At 41.3% G+C, this 17,290-nt stretch overlaps 1 protein-coding gene across 9 annotated transcripts in view; it reads left to right on the top strand.

The window, feature by feature from the left end:
- PHKB (phosphorylase kinase regulatory subunit beta) overlaps positions 1-17,290 on the top strand; it is a 143,539-nt gene that overhangs the window by 51,669 nt on the left and 74,580 nt on the right. For all 9 annotated transcript variants that reach the window (XM_079988735.1, XM_079988736.1, XM_079988739.1 and 6 more), the window contains 2 exons: positions 6,182-6,297; positions 16,519-16,582. In XM_079988735.1, coding sequence (XP_079844861.1) covers positions 6,182-6,297; positions 16,519-16,582 — 180 coding nt within the window. The remainder of the gene's footprint in view (positions 1-6,181; positions 6,298-16,518; positions 16,583-17,290) is intronic.

The following is a 17,290-nucleotide window of genomic DNA, read 5'->3' as shown; positions in this document are numbered from 1 at the left end:
CTTAGTTGGTCTTTAAGGTGCTACTGGAAGGAATTTTTTTATTTTGTTTTGACTATGGCAGACCAACACGGCTACCTATCTGTAACCTAAAGATATGTAACAAAGGCGCCAGGCAAGCTTCCCTGGGGAGTGCATTCAATAAGTGGAGAGCCATCACAGAAAAGGCCCTTTCTCGTGTTTGCTATCCTCCAAGCCTCTCATGGAGGATGCATATGAAGAAGGGCTTTAGATGATTGTTGTAGGGTGCAGGTCAGTTCATATGAGGAGAGCCAGTCCTTGAGGTTTTGTGGTCCTGTGCCGTTTAAGGTTTCATCGGTCAAAACCAGCACTTTGAATTGGGCCGGGAAACTAATCAGCAGCCAGTAGGACCAAGATTGGTGTTATACGCTCAAACCGTCTTGCCCCGATGAGCAACCTGGCCACTGCATTCTGCACCAGCTGAAGTTTCTGAACTGTCTTCGGAGGCAGTCCCATGTATAATATATTTCAGTAATCTAACCTAAACATCTTGTTGCAATTTTAGAATATTCTAGCAGCAGAGATTGCTCTGTTCGACATTCAGTCTTAGTAGTGTTGGCTTTGTATATGGAAACTGTGGTTCAAATCCATGTTCAGCTATGAAGCTCCAGGATGGGGAAACCTGTAACCTTCCAGATTTGGTGGGCTACAACTCACTTTCTTTCTGACCATTGGCCATGCTGTCATAGGCCAATGGGAGTTATGACAGGCTTCCTATTCTCAGTTTATCACTATTCTCAGTTTATCTTGCCTCATAGGGTTGTTGTGAGAACAAAAATGTAACCCTGTGGAAGCTACCCTCTTTGAACTGTTTGAAGAGGGGATGGGAAACAAATGTGAAACAAATCTGTCTTCTCTCCAAAATTCATGGTGCTGTCATGGAAATAAAGGATAGGTTGGTAGAACTTCAAACTGTCATTTAAATGTGACTTTTTCCTTTCATACCATTTTCATTCATCATCCTTCAGCTGCTTCTAAAGCCCATATAGATTGATTTGGATAATCAGTGCCTTTCAAAATAATATAAAAGCCTTAATCTCAGCAGCAATAGTGGGTTTTTTTTTAGTGGTATTACAAGTTGTGCATTAAAACCTTGCATTCTTTTATGGAATTTACTTTGTTGGTTTTGTGTGTGTACATGTATGTGTATCAGGGATTACCACTAATAATGAATAATGCCCTTATTGTTGTGCTAGGAGCTGTACATATTCAAAATGCATACAAAATGTCCATGCATGTCCTTGTTAATGAGTCACAACAGATTTCACAGTCCCCACCATTTCTTTTTATGGATAGATTCAGAAATGGCCCTTTGAATGCTGGTTTTTTTAATGTGGTTTCAGTCTTAACAAAGTTAGAATTTTGACAGTCTGTTTCAATCAAATCTGAATCTCGCGGTCACAATGTAATTCAGTCTTCCATTTACAACTGCGGGTTGCAGCATTTTATTCTGGACTGATTTCCTGATTGAAATTGCACGCAAAGCTGATATTCAGCCTGTATAATGGGTTTCCAAACATGATCCATGTGTGCACCCAAAGCAGAGGAGAAGTGCATAGAGCTTCTTTGTGTGAGCTTCTTGTGTGTGGTGATAGCTGATGTAGGCGCCTTTACCTCAAAGATCAGGAAGCGTGCCCATACCATTTTGAGGTCCTGTCTCTTTGCTTGTTTTTTTTAGGTGTGGCAGCCATTTTGCATTGTGCCATGCCCCCACAGCAGCCATTTTGTAGCTGGAACTCATGGCACTTTCTCAAAATTTGAGATGTGGCCTGCATCTCAAATAGTATTTAAACAGTGTGTTCAGAGTGTTTCTCCTGAGTTACCTACAGTGGTTGGTGAGATTTGCTAGGTGAGAACTGCTAGTCACTGCATGGTGTGATAAGAGTAGAGAAAGGGATTTCCACCCTGTTCTGTTGATGGTGTTGATGGGGTGCTCCATCTAACTCAGTGCTGAGTACCCAGCTGAGTTGCCCCTCTTGATGCCAGTAGCCTGCACTCAGACCGTTAGCTACACATCAGTACCCCCACCATCACCTCCACCAGTTCTGGAAGGTGAGGTTTAGGATTCCCCATCCTATCTTTGTCAGGATATAGCGACTGCCAGAAATTTCACCTAGCCAATTGCCTGACTGGACACAGCTGATTAACCTCATTAATCTTTACAACTATCCTGGCATTTACAGATAGGGGACTGAGTGGTAGTGGCTTGCCTACAGCCATCTGATAGGTTCACTACTAGGCTGAGGTTTGAACCCAAGATTGACTGGTTCACAGCTCGCACTCTTATCCATTACACTACACCAAATCGCCTCTTCATGTGATGAAAATTGATCCGGCTGTGCAAGGCGGTAATAAGACTCTGTTGCCCAGCTGGATGTTATACACTTTGAATTTGCTCCTAGCTCTGAACTGCTTTTGACTTCCTTTGAATTGGCCCCTTTTCTGTATAGCTGAGTCTATTTTAATGCTTGAAGACTTCTTTGGGACCTCTTCCCCCTCTCATCTTCCTTTATTTCACATTAGACAATTCACTTGTGCAGGATGTTACGCCTATTGAATGCAGTGAAGCAATTCATTATTACTCCTTTTTCCCTCGGAGGTAAATGAGCTGCCTCTGGTAGTAGATGAAAATGCTGAGCAAGTTTGAATGGTTGGGCAAATTTAATGGGGTTTGTTTCCTAGCATAGAACAGCAGTATTTTGTTAAATCCTTACAAACGGGGGGACGGGGGACGGGGGGGACTTATTTCCAGTTTTATTATTTAAGCAACAGGTGTATACAATGTACCATACCTGGTTAAGTATCCATGAACCTGGTCTATAGCTTCAGGACTCCATATATGAAATGGCATGTATATGTTTAAAATAAAAAATGAGTATTAATAAACTATGGCTTAGCAACTGAGCGGGGGGGGGGGGGGACTTGTGGAAGGAGACATTTGGGGCCCCTTTGCCTCCTGGAAAGCTTCTCAGGGCACTCTTCTGAACAGAATGTTTTGTGACTCAGATGGCTCCTGGAGGGAATCACCTATATTGGGAACCATGAGTGAGCAGAGTGTTCATGAGACTCTCACGACACACTGGAGAGTCTTTTAGGAGGTCTGCAAGGGAGGGGGAGGAGGGGTCAGTCCCATTCCACAAGATTCATTCTGCTTCTGGAATTCCAGAGCCAAGACTTCATCTTGAATTATTTGTACACTGAAATTTCTAGAGAAACAAAACTTCTCATTTCAATTCAGTTTGTTTGTAAATGTGCAGTATTTACAATAAATAAACTTAAGTTGGTCCAAAGTCAGGAGCTGCAGTGGTTGGTTATTAACTTTAATAAAAAGTGGGCTAGATGGCCATACTGAAGTGGCTGAAGGTTGGATGATACCAATATAATTTACAAATGCCTTTCAACCTTTCCTTTATTTCCATCTAAGTGCCCAAGTTCACCAAACTGGGAGGAAAAATAACAATTTTGTATGTGTTAGGCTCTGTGTAGTTTTCTTGCAGGATTAACAAGATGCAGACAGATGGCCGGTGGTTGCAAAGCTGTCAGCTAGGAAGTGTCTGCTCTGTGTGGGGCTCCTGGACAAGATTAGACCATTCAGTAGAATCTCTGTTTCTATAGGCCCCCGAACAGCCAGAAACATGTTTACAAGATATTTATATGTCAGGGTTGTTTAAAAGCAGCAACCACTAGGCAAGACAACTGTCACTCATTTGTTAGTTAATGGTACCAGAAGAGGCAGAAAGAAGGAAGACAGGAGAATAGCCTCAGCAGTGAAAAATATTGATTTATTTAGGCACCTCTCTACTGCCCAATCAATTGCGTCCTCTGGGTGCTTTATAGAAATTAAGCAGTGTTATAGCAGTTGCAGCTGTGTATCTTTCTCCTCCTCTGCTGGAAACAATGCAGAAGAAGAGAGAAAGAGTTGGCAGTTGCCATAGCACAGACTACTGCTGACCAATCAACTCATAGAATCATAGAATCATAGAGTTGGAAGAACCTACAAGGGCCATCAAGTCCAATCCCCTGCCAAGCAGGAAACACCATCAGAGCACTCCTGAAATATGGTTGTCAAACCTCTGCTTAAAGACCTCCAAAGAAGGAGACTCCACCACACTCCTTGGCAGCAAATTCCACTGTCAAACAGCTCTTACTGTCAGGAAGTTCTTCCTAATGTTTAGGTGGAATCTTCTTTCTTGTAGTTTGGAACCATTGCTCCGTGTCCGCTTCTCTGGAGCAGCAGAAAACAACCTTTCTCCCTCCTCTATGTGACATCCTTTTATATATTTGAACATGGCTATCATATCACCCCTTAACCTCCTCTTCTCCAGGCTAAACATGCCCAGCTCCCTTAGCCGTTCCTCATAAGGCATCGTTTCCAGGCCTTTGACCATTTTGGTTGCCCTCCTCTGGACACGTTCCAGTTTCTCAGTGTCCTTCTTGAACTGTGGTGCCCAGAACTGGACACAGTACTCCAGGTGAGGTCTGACCAGAGCAGAATACAGTGGCACTATTACTTCCCTTGATCTAGATGCTATACTCCTATTGATGCAGCCCAGAATTGCATTGGCTTTTTTAGCTGCCGCATCACACTGTTGGCTCATGTCAAGTTTGTGGTCAACCAAGACTCCTAGATCCTTTTCACATGTACTGCTCTCAAGCCAGGTGTCACCCATCTTGTATTTGTGCCTCTCATTTTTTTTGCCCAAGTGCAATACTTTACATTTCTCCCTGTTAAAATTCATCTTGCTTGTTTTGGCCCAGTTCTCTAATCTGTCAAGGTCGTTTTGAAGTGTGATCCTGTCCTCTGGGGTGTTAGCCACCCCTCCTAGTTTGGTGTCATCTGCAAATTTGATCAGGATGCCCTTGAGTCCATCATCCAAGTCGTTGATAAAGATGTTGAATAAGACCGGGCCCAAGACAGAACCCTGTGGCACCCCACTAGTCACTCTTCTCCAGGATGAAGAGGAACCATTGATGAGCACTCTTTGGGTTCGGTCAGTCAGCCAATTACTAATCCACTGAGTGGTAGCATAGTCAAGTCCGCATTTTACCAGCTTCTTTACAAGAATATCATGGGGCACCTTGTCAAATGCCTTGCTGAAATCAAGGTAGGCTACATCCACTGCGTTCCCTTCATCTACCAGGCTTGTAATTCTGTCAAAAAACAAGATCAGGTTAGTCTGACATGACTTATTTTTCAGAAATCCATGCTGACTATTGGTGATCACAGTATTCCTTTCTAGGTGCTCACAGACTGTTTGCAGTCTCAACACAGTACCGAGTTATCTGTCCCTATAGCCAGGGTGGGGAACCTTTGACCTGTAGGCCAGATTTGGCCCAGCAGATGTCCCATATTGGTCCATGAAGCCTTTCCCCCAAAACCATGCCCACTCTTCGCACAGGTACCATCATAGGCAGGTACCAACATGGCTACATGGGAAGAATCAGGAGCTTAAAGTGAGCTCTCAATTTGTTAGAGCATGGCATGCTTCCAGCACTGATCAGCTGATGGGTGGTGGGTGGTGGGAGCAAGCCTTATTCCAATAGCACAGAGCAATTTGCTCTGAAACCACTGCTAAAACTGACCCCCCCCCTTTTAACTGGTGTGCCAATGCAAACTGCTTTGTGCTACAGAGCCCTGCAGAAATCAGGCTTAAGCTCATACCCCTTCAGCTGATGGACGGTGAATTCTAGCCCACTGAATTGGTCGCACAGCCAGGTTCCCCATGGCGAACTCAGTCTTGCAGCCAACCCCTGCAGAAATCAGACCTGAACTCACTGACCATAAGCTGAGCTCAAGAATGCCGGAAAGCACTTTCCGAGCCCTGTGCTCAGTACTTGCCAAGTGTGAAGCATGGGTCTGGCAAAACCCCTTGTGCTACAGCTTCCAAATGTTGCACAAGGGACTTTGACAGGTGGGCAGAACAACCTACCTCTCAGTCATCTAACGTCATCATGACATTACTCTCAGGGGTGGTGGCAGATAATGATACAGACAACAAGAGCCAAAAATGCCCCCCACTCCTGCCCTATATGCTGAATCAGAAAGTAAGAGCAACAGAGACATCTGAAAATTTTGTAGCATCCAACTATGGAAGAAATATTGGCATAGTTCAGGTTTTTCTTTTTTCTCCTTCATCTCCTTTCTGTTTTCTTTTTCTCTTAGGTGACCTTCATACAAAACCTTGTATTTTGTGTGGAAAGGGCATATCGTGTGCCCGACTTTGGTGTGTGGGAAAGAGGAAGCAAATACAACAACGGCAGTACTGAACTGCACTCCAGGTATGGTGTGGGCAAGTCCTTCTGTTTCCAGTCTGTGCCGCTTTTGCATGTATTGATCTGTAAAACGATTTTGTTCCATTTCCACATTAATGCACATTAAAAAAACAACACCCACATGAAAATTGTTATTTAAATATGTATGTTAAAACATACCTTCTCTCCAAAGCCACATTGCCAAATGAATTTTCTCTCCAAAACTGCAATGGAACATTTGGAAATGTGAAATCATGTTGATAGTTAAGTTCTGATTCATGCATTAGCCTGGAAGGTACAGATGAGGTCAGTTCATATCAGGTTTCTAAAATATTGGAGCCCTAATTCAAGATGAAAAGAAAATGATTTTGCTTTTCCTTTCAGATGGAGTATCTGTAAGTGAATTTAGCAAATGGTTCAAAACTATGGTTCCTACAATATTTACTAAAGTATTGTATTTGTAGAATATTAATATGATAAAGCAGAAATGGCAGCTTTTTAAGACCAAACATCCTAAAAAACCCCACTGGTGAATAATAAAGTGATCAAAAGCAACAAATAAACACTACAAATAATAATAATAAAAACTTAATAGGGATTCCACCAGGTATGCTTGCCTGGAGAATGAATCCCCCTAAGAGGACTTTACAGCTGAAAAGGTCTAATTTTGGATTATCCTAGCCTAACCTCCATTGGCACAAGGACCCATAGAAGGGCTTCTGATACCTAGGCAAATTTGTATGGAATGAGGCAGTCCTTGGGGTGTTCCGACCCTAAGCTGTTCAGCGCGTGGAACAGTTCAGCCAGTACCTTGATTTGTGTTCAGAGGTATTGAGAGCCCATGCAGTTGTCTCAGGACTGGTGGAATTTGTCCTACATGCCCAGTACCAGGTAGTAACTGCTATATTCTATTCTAATGGTAGATTCTGGTCTGTCTTCAGGGGCAGTCCCACATGCACTGCATTGCAGTAGTCCAAATGGTACAATTTTAAAGCTGCTTCGGTAGTGTTAGGGAAAGCCATTATATTTCTGATCAACCTGGATACTGTAAAACAATCCTTATATTTGTCAGTCTTATGGTTAATGAAAGATGACTTGAATCAATTCACATGACTGTATAGAAAATGTACTCTGGCTGTAGTGTAAATGAAATCACTTAGATTGCCAGACATGAATAGCTAATGTACATTTCTATTCTCAGTTTGATTTGAGTGCAAAGTTTTGAGTTTTCTTGATACAGCCTAGGAGCATATCCTACATCCTACCAGATTAATAACACTGGAAACTGAAAATTGTTCCTTTTCCTCCCCCATGCGATAAAGCGAGCCTTCTAAAGCCACTTCACTTCCTAAGCAGTGATCATCTTAAGGGCCAAGTGGCAGGCTCCCCTTGTTTTAAATATAACTCTGAATATCAGACCATACTAGGTCTGATATTATTCTGGGAGTGTTCAGACAAATACATCTTATGGTTCATGTAGCCAGATCATTACAGACTCCAGGATAATGTTAAAGCTTCCGTGGTCTGACTGCTTCTGTGTTTAAGAGTGCCAATATTCTTTGTAGTTGTGCTCTTTTTATTACCCATACCCTCTTGAAATAAAATTCTGAAATTATATGTTACCTCTGTTTGTGCTCCATTACCAGTGAAGTCAGTAGAACTGTGGCCTTTTAGATGACAACTGTAATAATTTTCCCGGGAAAATGGCTTACAAATACTGTAGACTAAAAGAGAAGTCACAATGACAATAGTTATATGTAAAATTTGCTGTATTGGCTCAGTGCATTTATTTCAGTATGCAGTAACATTAAAGGAGTCAGGTGGACGCTTGTGTCTGCAATTTTATGTATTTGTAAGTTCTTGTAATAAAAATGAGATACTTGTAACAATTTTACATGTTTCCTTTTGCTGTTTTAGTACACATTAAAATATATATTGGTAACTTAACTCAAGAAGCCGAGCTATTTCAATAGACCTTAAACTACTTTTTTTTGTGTGTGTGTCAGACTTTAGTCCTTGATCTGAGTGGTTGTATTCAAAGAATGTGTCAAGGTCATAAACTTAGGGCTGTTTCTGTGCTGGAGAGACTGTACTCTTTCCCAGTGCAAGCAAAGTACAAGATGTTCAGCAAGGCAGAAGGGGGGCGGGGGGACCTGAAGCATCCTAGGGTCATGTAACATTACCTAGATTTTTGACCACAGAAAAGGTGACTTCTCAAGCAGCTAAACAGTTATGTCTAATTCAGACATCACAGCAAAACCATGGAATGCCTTTGGGACCATGTCGCGAGCCTGCATACTCTTTTCTTCCCTTATTTCTGGTTTGTGATAGTCATAATTTGCCATTGCATGTGAACCATTGTTTACACTTAAACCCAAACTGGAAGCCGCAGGATCATGTGAGCATGATAGCTTTGAGTTTTTTTTTCTACGATCAAATGGTATTATTAGATAGATAGATAGATAGATAGATGATAGATAATGACTCTGAGGGCCAAACCATTACATTCAAAGCAGATTTGAGGTGTTTTGGCACCAGTCAGATCCTTGAAAGTTGTAGGAACCATTCAGGCTGTGTTTTTCCCCTGTAATCTTGAGCTGTGGCACAGTAATACAGTTCTATCAGCTATCTTTTAAACCTGCAAAATATTTGTTTCAGGTTTAACAAATGTAGCCATAGCAAAGAAGAAAATGAGGAAACAACTGACCAAAGGAGACTTTTCTCTCTCCCTGCCCAATTAGTTAGTATGGGGAAAGAGAATTCTGCTCTTCATTAGGTGTGCACCTGATAGCCGTGAGACAGTTTGTGACAGATAAGAGTGTTATGAAAAACCAATTCAGTTTGCTGTGTGGAAGGGTTAGTAGCAGGAGCCATAGGCCCGTCTCAGTAATTAGAAGAGTCATGCCAATAACTGAGTCAAGGGTCAGAAATGGATAGCATTTCAGGGAGTACATGGGAATAAGCGCAGAGAACAACCTGAGGGTAAGGTCAGGCAAACCTTAGAAGTTAGTTAGACAGTTCTTCCTACTGACACATTGATAACTTGACTGTTCTGTATTTAGGCACAACAAATTAACTGTTCACTGTCCCTTTAAGGGTAACCCAGCTCTGCACACTTGCATTAAGTGTCTTGGCTGGGAGCTGTTTGGATGCCTCTTAATAAATCAGATTACTAACACCTGTGCAGCCTGAATTTTGTAGTTGGAGTCCAAGTGATAATACATGGACCAGCCAATGCAACCCTGGGGTGGTGTAACCTTAAATACTAGTGAGAGAATAAAGCAGCCCTGAAAAGCTGGACCAGGGAAAGCCATCCCTGGTCCCCAAATCTGTGCCCGACACAAATTCATGAAAGAGGAATGCCATGTTTTCTAAATTACTGTTGGTCCTGCCTAGTAAGACTGCTCATTTAAAGAGAGCTGCACCCTAATACAGTGTGATAATTACCAGCCATGTCTATGCTTTTAAAAATGCACCGCACTTTGAAATTTTTTTTTGGGGGGGGGGCAGTCTCAAACCCACACAAAATCCAAACCTTGTATTTTGGACTCCTTGTGAAAAATAGGTTCATAACATTTCTTGCAGACAGCACAGCTTTTACTGCTGAATTTTCAGCGAGGAAGATTTGCTGGTCTGCAATCATCCGCTGATTTTTGAACAGCAAGCTTTGCAACATCTCGCTAGAATCGTACGATTCCGTCCCATGTGTTCGAGCTCCTGAAGTATTCATTTGTCCTGTAACCATTTTGATCAAGCTGTTCCCAAGCATCTGCTGAATACCTCTGCAAAAACACTGTTGACATCTCCCATCTGTGTTACTGATAATAGTGGTGTTTCTGAAATGCAGCATCTTTGTGTTGAATTTGCAGTGTCCCAAGCACAGCGGAATGATGAGGAGCACGTGCCACATACTCTATATTATTTTATTTACACTTCAAAGCTGGTAGATTACAGAAAAACATCTTGCCTCTGCCGGAGCAGAGAAAGCATCCTCTCTCCTCTGAAGCACGGAGAGAACTGAGAAAAACAGGAAACCAGTGTACGTCACATCCAGTCTCCTTTCCCGTGAGAAACTCCAACAGCAACTCTGACTGGAATGTAAACATTGTCTTGTGACAAGCACTTCCGCTGCACAGTGAAGAGAGCAGAAACCAACATCCTCCCCCTTTCTGTGAACATCACTGGGCAGCGTGTTCGTACAATATCAGTACAAACCCAACTTCTGCACATAGGTACAGTGTTGATCCCTTGATACAATCTTGGACAATACATCAGCAGGAATTTCATTACCTGGCATATAGGACACCGTTACGAGTCCCTTCTGAATACGTTCCCTAGCATGTTGCAACTTCAATTGCAAGTGCTTCGTGCTTTGCTTACAACCTTCAGAATTCATCAAAGCCAAACATGCTTTGTTGTCCTGGTAAACCTGGATTGGACATTTGACAGGAATTTTCATGTCTTTGCACAATTGTAACAACCATTCACAATCTTTGAGTGAATAAGACAGTGCATTCAGTTCAGCTTCACAAGTACTTAAGCTAACTGTTGTTTGCTTCTTGCATGACCAATCAAATAGACCCTGATTGTACATGTAGCAAACTCCAGACGTGCTTTTCCTGTCTGTAGTGTCACTTCCAAAACTTGCATCTGCAAATATCTCAAGACCACCAGACTTCTGATTGTTAAATCTCAGTCTGTAATGCATAGTGCCTTTCAAATACCGCGCTATGCGTATCAGAGCTTTCCAATCCTTAACAGTAGGATTGTTGACTTGTCTGCTTAGCAAATTACAGCTAACAGCAATGTCTGGTCTTGAACATCTGGCAATGAAGTTTAGCTTGCCTAGCACACTTCTGTACAGTGTAGTGTCAGAAAATGCTTCTTCAGTGTCATCTACCTGATAACCTGTTGTCATCTGTGTGTCTACAGGGTTAGCATCCATCAGGTTTAGTCTGCTTAACACATCAGCAATTTTCCGTGACTGGTGTACTAGAATGTTACCATCTTGATCTCTCTCTATTTCCAGAGATAGGTAATTGTTTACCTCACCAAGATCTTTCATGTCAAAGTGCTTTTTCAGTTGAGCTAGGGCATTATTGTACATTGTGACATCCTTCCAAAAGAATAAAAGATCATCAACATAAAACAAACAATACAGTTCCTTTTGCCCCTCCTCTTTGACAAATACACATGGATCAGCTTTCCCTTGCGTAAAACCTAGAGAAAACAATACTTCAGTGAGTTTTGTGTGCCAACACCGTGCACTTTGTTTGAGACCATAAAGGGACTTCTTCAGAGCACAAACAAATCCCTGTTTTACCTGTACGCCATCAGGTGGAAGCATATAAAGAGATTCACCTAGAGATCCGTACAGAAAAGCTGTATTCACATCATGGTGACTAATGTGTAGATTCTCCTCTGCAGCTAGCTTGAGCATAAGTCTAATGCTCTCATACCTCACTGTGGGTGAGTAGGTCTCGTGATAGTCTTCACCTGGTACCTGTGCAAACCACTTCAAAGCTGGTAGATTACAGAAAAACATCTTGCCTCTGCCGGAGCAGAGAAAGCATCCTCTCTCCTCTGAAGCACGGAGAGAACTGAGAAAAACAGGAAACCAGTGTACGTCACATCCAGTCTCCTTTCCCGTGAGAAACTCCAACAGCAACTCTGACTGGAATGTAAACATTGTCTTGTGACAAGCACTTCCGCTGCACAGTGAAGAGAGCAGAAACCAACACTTTGTACTCCCGAGCGTTAGAAAGGCACCGGAATCTTCAACTTGTTCTCCTTTGTTCTACAGCTAATATGCTGCTGTCATGATGCCTGTCCCTATTAGGGTTATTTTGTTTGTCTGCTTGGCTGCCTTTTTAATGTAGCTTTCAGTCCCAAACACCTACGTACGGTTTCTTTTATTTTCTTTAATGCTGTTTAGCACTGTTCCCAACGTTTCACACAGATTCATCATTTGAGAACATGGGGAAATTATACTCAGGATACATAGTAGGTTTCTGAGGTTCTCAGTAATTGAATCCGAGTCTTAGTAGCTGGGTTTCTTTACGTTGCTTGTAACCTAGTTTCTTTGTTTTCTGTCTGAAAGCTTTTTCTTTCTTTTTAATCCCATATATCTAGTCTGGATTTGTTGCTTTTGATCACCTAATTAGTAGTGGCTGGAAACCAGCATGTCCTGAATGAGTGAAGAATTCAGCAGGCAGCTGTAAGCATGCAAAGAACTTGTGAGCTGGGTGAACAGCCAGGATGGGAGGCAATTTGAGGACAGCAGCTTTTATTCTTGCAGTGTCTGTAGCTGAAATTTTGGAAAATCTTAACTAGCTTCCAAGGGGCTTTTAGTGTCAACAAGGTAACGTCGGATAGGGTTTTGAAAACTAGGTGCGGACAATGTGGATTACTGAGCTGCTGTCACTGTCATCAATATTTTAATATTGGTTCTAAATGTGTTCTATTGGATTTTAACAAGTTTGTTTTTATTACTTTGTATTCTGTTATGATGTTTTAAAGATGTTGTAAACCATCTTGAATCCCAACTTGGGAGAAAAGTGGGATAGAAATGTAATTAATAAATACATACATACATACATACATACATACATACATACTATCCCTTTCATAATTTGGGGGAGTTTTGGCTCATGCAGTTAAAGGACAATCTTCCCATAGTCTTCGAAACCTGCACCTTTCCTGAAGTCTTTAGCTCTGATTGCATGTTTCTTATATTAATCCTTGGAGCCTGCAATTAAAGATGCCCAGAAGACAATGGACTGTAATTTAGTAGTGGAGTGCCTTGTCTTTCATATCTTTTTCTCCAGCAATCATGAAGGCATCAATCAAGTGCCGAAAATTTTACAGCAGCCATAATACCTAATCACAGAGCTTGTTCTTGGAAATAGCTCTTTGGCATTCTTCAGACTTGCCAGCTCCTGTTAGCTGTTAGTATATTGGCACCTCTAACAAGCTCTTATATCCGTTTTATTGGTGTCTACGCCCTATGTGTAGACAAAAGGCAGCAGCTAATGTTGTTGTTCCTCATTGCAGTGTATTGTCTGTTCCCTTTTCTTTATATTTCTGCCGCAGTTGATGTCTTAAACTAGGGGAACTGTACCAGTTGGCTAATCTTGTTTCTGGAAAAGCTACTCATTTTTGCTGGTTTAAGCAGGGAGGTCTCCATTAATAACTAATGCAAGTGATTATCCAAGTGATGAGTTGATCATGGCTTGGTATTATTACACTTTTACTGAACTGCTGTACTTGTAGTTCCTGGAGATTTTTTTGTGAAGTTTGTGTTCTCATCCATTTTAGATTTGCTGCTCTTTGAATAAACCTTTTAAATAAATTGGAATTGGACTGGATATAAGAATGAGTTGAAAGAGAAGCTACTTGATTTTTATGTATTTATTATTAATTTAAAGTGTTTATCTCCTACCTGCTCCTTGTAAAACAGCACTCAGGGTGGCTCACATCACATTAAAAACCATTAAAGAAATATATTCCCAAAATAAACGAAATCAACTCCCAAGTGCAACAGATAAAAAGAAAAGATGAAAGAAAGGATTGGCTCAGTCCTACAGCCCTGGCACCCCCCAAAAAACCCTCCCCGCATGTATAAATCAAATACATTAAGGAGAGGGCTACATACTTTTACCCAGATGTGGAACCTTTCCATTTGCAGGAACCCTTTTATTTACATTGCAGGGGGCATTCAAAAAAAGTAATCCCACCCACAGTGTCAAAAGTTTGGTCCACTGCACCACCCCATTGTGTAGCTCAGGCCCCATCATGGCACTGTCTAATATTTTGAATTTGCTTGTGGCTCATTAGCCCTAGAGATTGGCTTTCACTGTTTTTAGAGGCTTGCTGTTAGTGAAACAGCATGCTCGCCAGTCCAGCTTCTGTTAATGTGTCATCCCATTATCTGGATAACAATAACTTCTAATCAGCAGAAGATAGAAAATTGTGGAGTTTCACCAACCTTTGATGGCAGCTGCTTAGAGCGGAGTTTTGTAGCCAACCTAATCAGCTTTTCCTTGTTGAACCAATTAGAATTAAACCCCACAAGCCTTTTCTCTCTCTTCTTTTCCTGGCACTGCTTCTGAAAGGCTTTGAAACCTATTGGTGTGACGGTTAGAAATAAAGGAAGAGTCTAAAATCAATGTTTCATGGTAAGCTGTTAATGAAAATGTTCCGACAGAAGCTATATTTATGATAAATATGCTACACGCAGCAAGACGTTTGTTCCCATTTCCATTCCTGCTTCTGTGAGGTTGCAGTAAAATCATCAGGCTAAGGTTGCTTTTAATTTGAATCTGATTAGTTTTTCCAGCTCATATTTAGTATCTGTATTACAGACTGGGCTTTAATTTTCTAAACGCCTGCATGCTACTGAATGTGAAGGCCAAGGTTAAATCCATCATTGCTTTCTACTTTGATCTTAGGGTCTGTTGTCAGTGCCATTTTTACATTAAGTTACTTTACTTTCCCCTCACCACTATCCCTCATAAATGATAGTTGCCCTAATGAAGGACTTTACACCCAGAACACACCAGACCCATGTACATGCACTGGCCTGTATGAACTATCTTGTTCAGTATTGCCATTCTGACAGGCAGCAGTTTACTCAGGATTAGCTGCACAATTTTAAGATTATTTTTATGTGGTGATAATGGCAAATTGAACGTGGGACCTTCTGTGTGCAAAGTCTGTGTTCTACAGCTGAGCTTCTCCTATCTATTGTGGTCTCCTGATCTCTGACCCACCTGTGTGTGTGTAACTCAGCAACAACCCTCCATTGTGAACATTTGCAATCGCTGCTAAATAATCACCAGATAACCTCAGGGTATACACAAATGAATCATCAGTCCATCTACCACCTATTCTTAATGATTGAATTTCATGGAAACAGCTGGTGCTGTTCGGGTTCATAAAATAGATATTCTCTGTAGATATTAATGAGGTGTTTATTTTAAAAGGGACAGGGTAATGCCCAATTAACTAGACCAAAAATGTTTCAACTGTCAGAATATGTCTTCCTCAGCAAAGAATGTGACCCCAATATGATTCGGGAGGAGGTTGGATAGTCGTATATCGCCTTGGTGTAGAACAGGGGTAGGGAAATGTTGACCCTCCAGAGGTTGGACTCCACAATCCCCAATTGTTAGCCATGCCAGCTGGTGCTGAGAGAAGTTGGAGTCCAGCTATACCTGAAGGGCCAAAGGTCCCTGCCTGTCTGTTCATTTCCTGATGTACAGTCTTAAAGCCAACACAGTGTGTTACCATGTGGGCTGCCATGATAGTTGTAGAAGCACTTATTCTTTTTTCCCAAGCCTTTGATTGATTGAGTTGATTATGTTTCATTGTTAGTGTGCTGCCAGATTTACTGTCTGTTGGAGTGTGTTCACTGAATGATAAACAATGTCACTGATTTATATTACTTTTCTTCTTTCTTTTAGTCCCTTTTATGGCATAATTTATTCGTGTTTATTTTAAGTCATTCGGAGACCTTCTTAGGGTAACAAGCAACTAATAAGTGCTAACATCAACAACAACCTCCCATCTTTTCTGCTTTTTAGAAATATTTGCTCTTCAGCTCTTTAGTCCTCACCCCAGCTGAAATGAAGCTTACCCTCACTATTGCCATCCCTCCTGTTATTGCCTCTCCCTGCTGCCCAGCCTGGCAAAATTTAGGTTTGATGCATGTGGTGCTATTCTGCAAAGTTCCATGTCTAGCGATGGTGCTGGGTGACCTCGGACCAGCCATCTTCTCTCAGCCTAACCTACCTCACAGGGTTGTTGTGAAGATAAAATGGAGAGGGGGAGAACCATGTACACAACCTTGGACTCCTTGAGGGAATGGTGGGATAAAGTGAAATAAATGCGTTCACATGTGCAAAAGCTGCCAGTGCTTTATCATCAGGCTCTTGAAAGATGAGCACATAGAGCACTGATATGTTTCCTGTCACTGGTGCCCTCTCAGCAAGACCTTCAAACCCATAGCCCCAGATGTCCAAACATAAGGTGACTCCATATATATAACAGATGGCCAGTGACCTTTAAGGATAAACTGCTGAAATAAAGAATAAGCCTACTATATCATCATTTTACCCTAGTTTTGTTTTTTTCAGTTCCTCAGCAAGAACAGATCTGATGAGCAAGGTAGCCTTGAGGGAGTTGGATTTTATTTCCAGAGTTGTGAGCGTAACAAACTTTTATTTCTTCTTCTTCTCTCTTTTTCAGTTCTGTTGGGTTAGCAAAAGCAGCCCTAGAAGCAATTAATGGATTCAACCTCTTTGGCAATCAGGTAGTAAAAATATTTAAGTATTTGTTCATTTTCCATTTTTAATTAACTGCTTGTTCTTCAGTAAATTGCTTTCATTGCAGATCAAAGGACACCTAATATCCATATGGTAAAGCCTGTTCACTCTCCAATTTTCTATTATTCTTTTTTAAAGAAGTAGGCTAACAAATTATTTCTTTCTACTTTAGATACAGGATTCAAAGGCTAACAGAACCAGCTCTTTCCTCAGTTAACAGAAGTTACTTTTCCTTTCAGTCATTTATTTAACTCTTGTGAAAATGAAAAGTATAAAATTTTTGCTGTTCTAGTCTTTTGATCAAGACATTAAACAGCTCCGGCTGCTTATACAAATACTCTTTCCATTTTTCTCTTTTCAGCCTCTGATACAGCACACCATCACTTTCTTTCACTGACCTTCTTAAGGGTCTTCCCCCATACCTCCTATCAGATAATTTGGGAATCCATCGAATAGCCATGCTTTTCATCAATTGCTCTAAATCTGCTTTGATATGCATAGCCTTCTCTTGATTATCACAGAATCTGGTCCTAGCTGTGTCTCACTCTCTACGTATTATATGGCCATTAAAAATGAAAAGAAAAGGCAAAAGCACAAAGGGATAAGGTCTAATGCCTTGTGTGCGATCCGTATGTCCCTAGTCTAGAATTGTTTTACAAGAGACCCATTTTCAGAAGTAAAAATAAAAAATAATA

This window comes from Podarcis cretensis, assembly GCF_951804945.1.
Source record: "Podarcis cretensis genome assembly, chromosome: 8".
Lineage (NCBI taxonomy): Eukaryota > Metazoa > Chordata > Lepidosauria > Squamata > Lacertidae > Podarcis > Podarcis cretensis.
The sequence above is the reverse complement of the archived record's forward strand: the minus strand, read 5'-3'. Positions and strand labels throughout refer to the sequence as shown.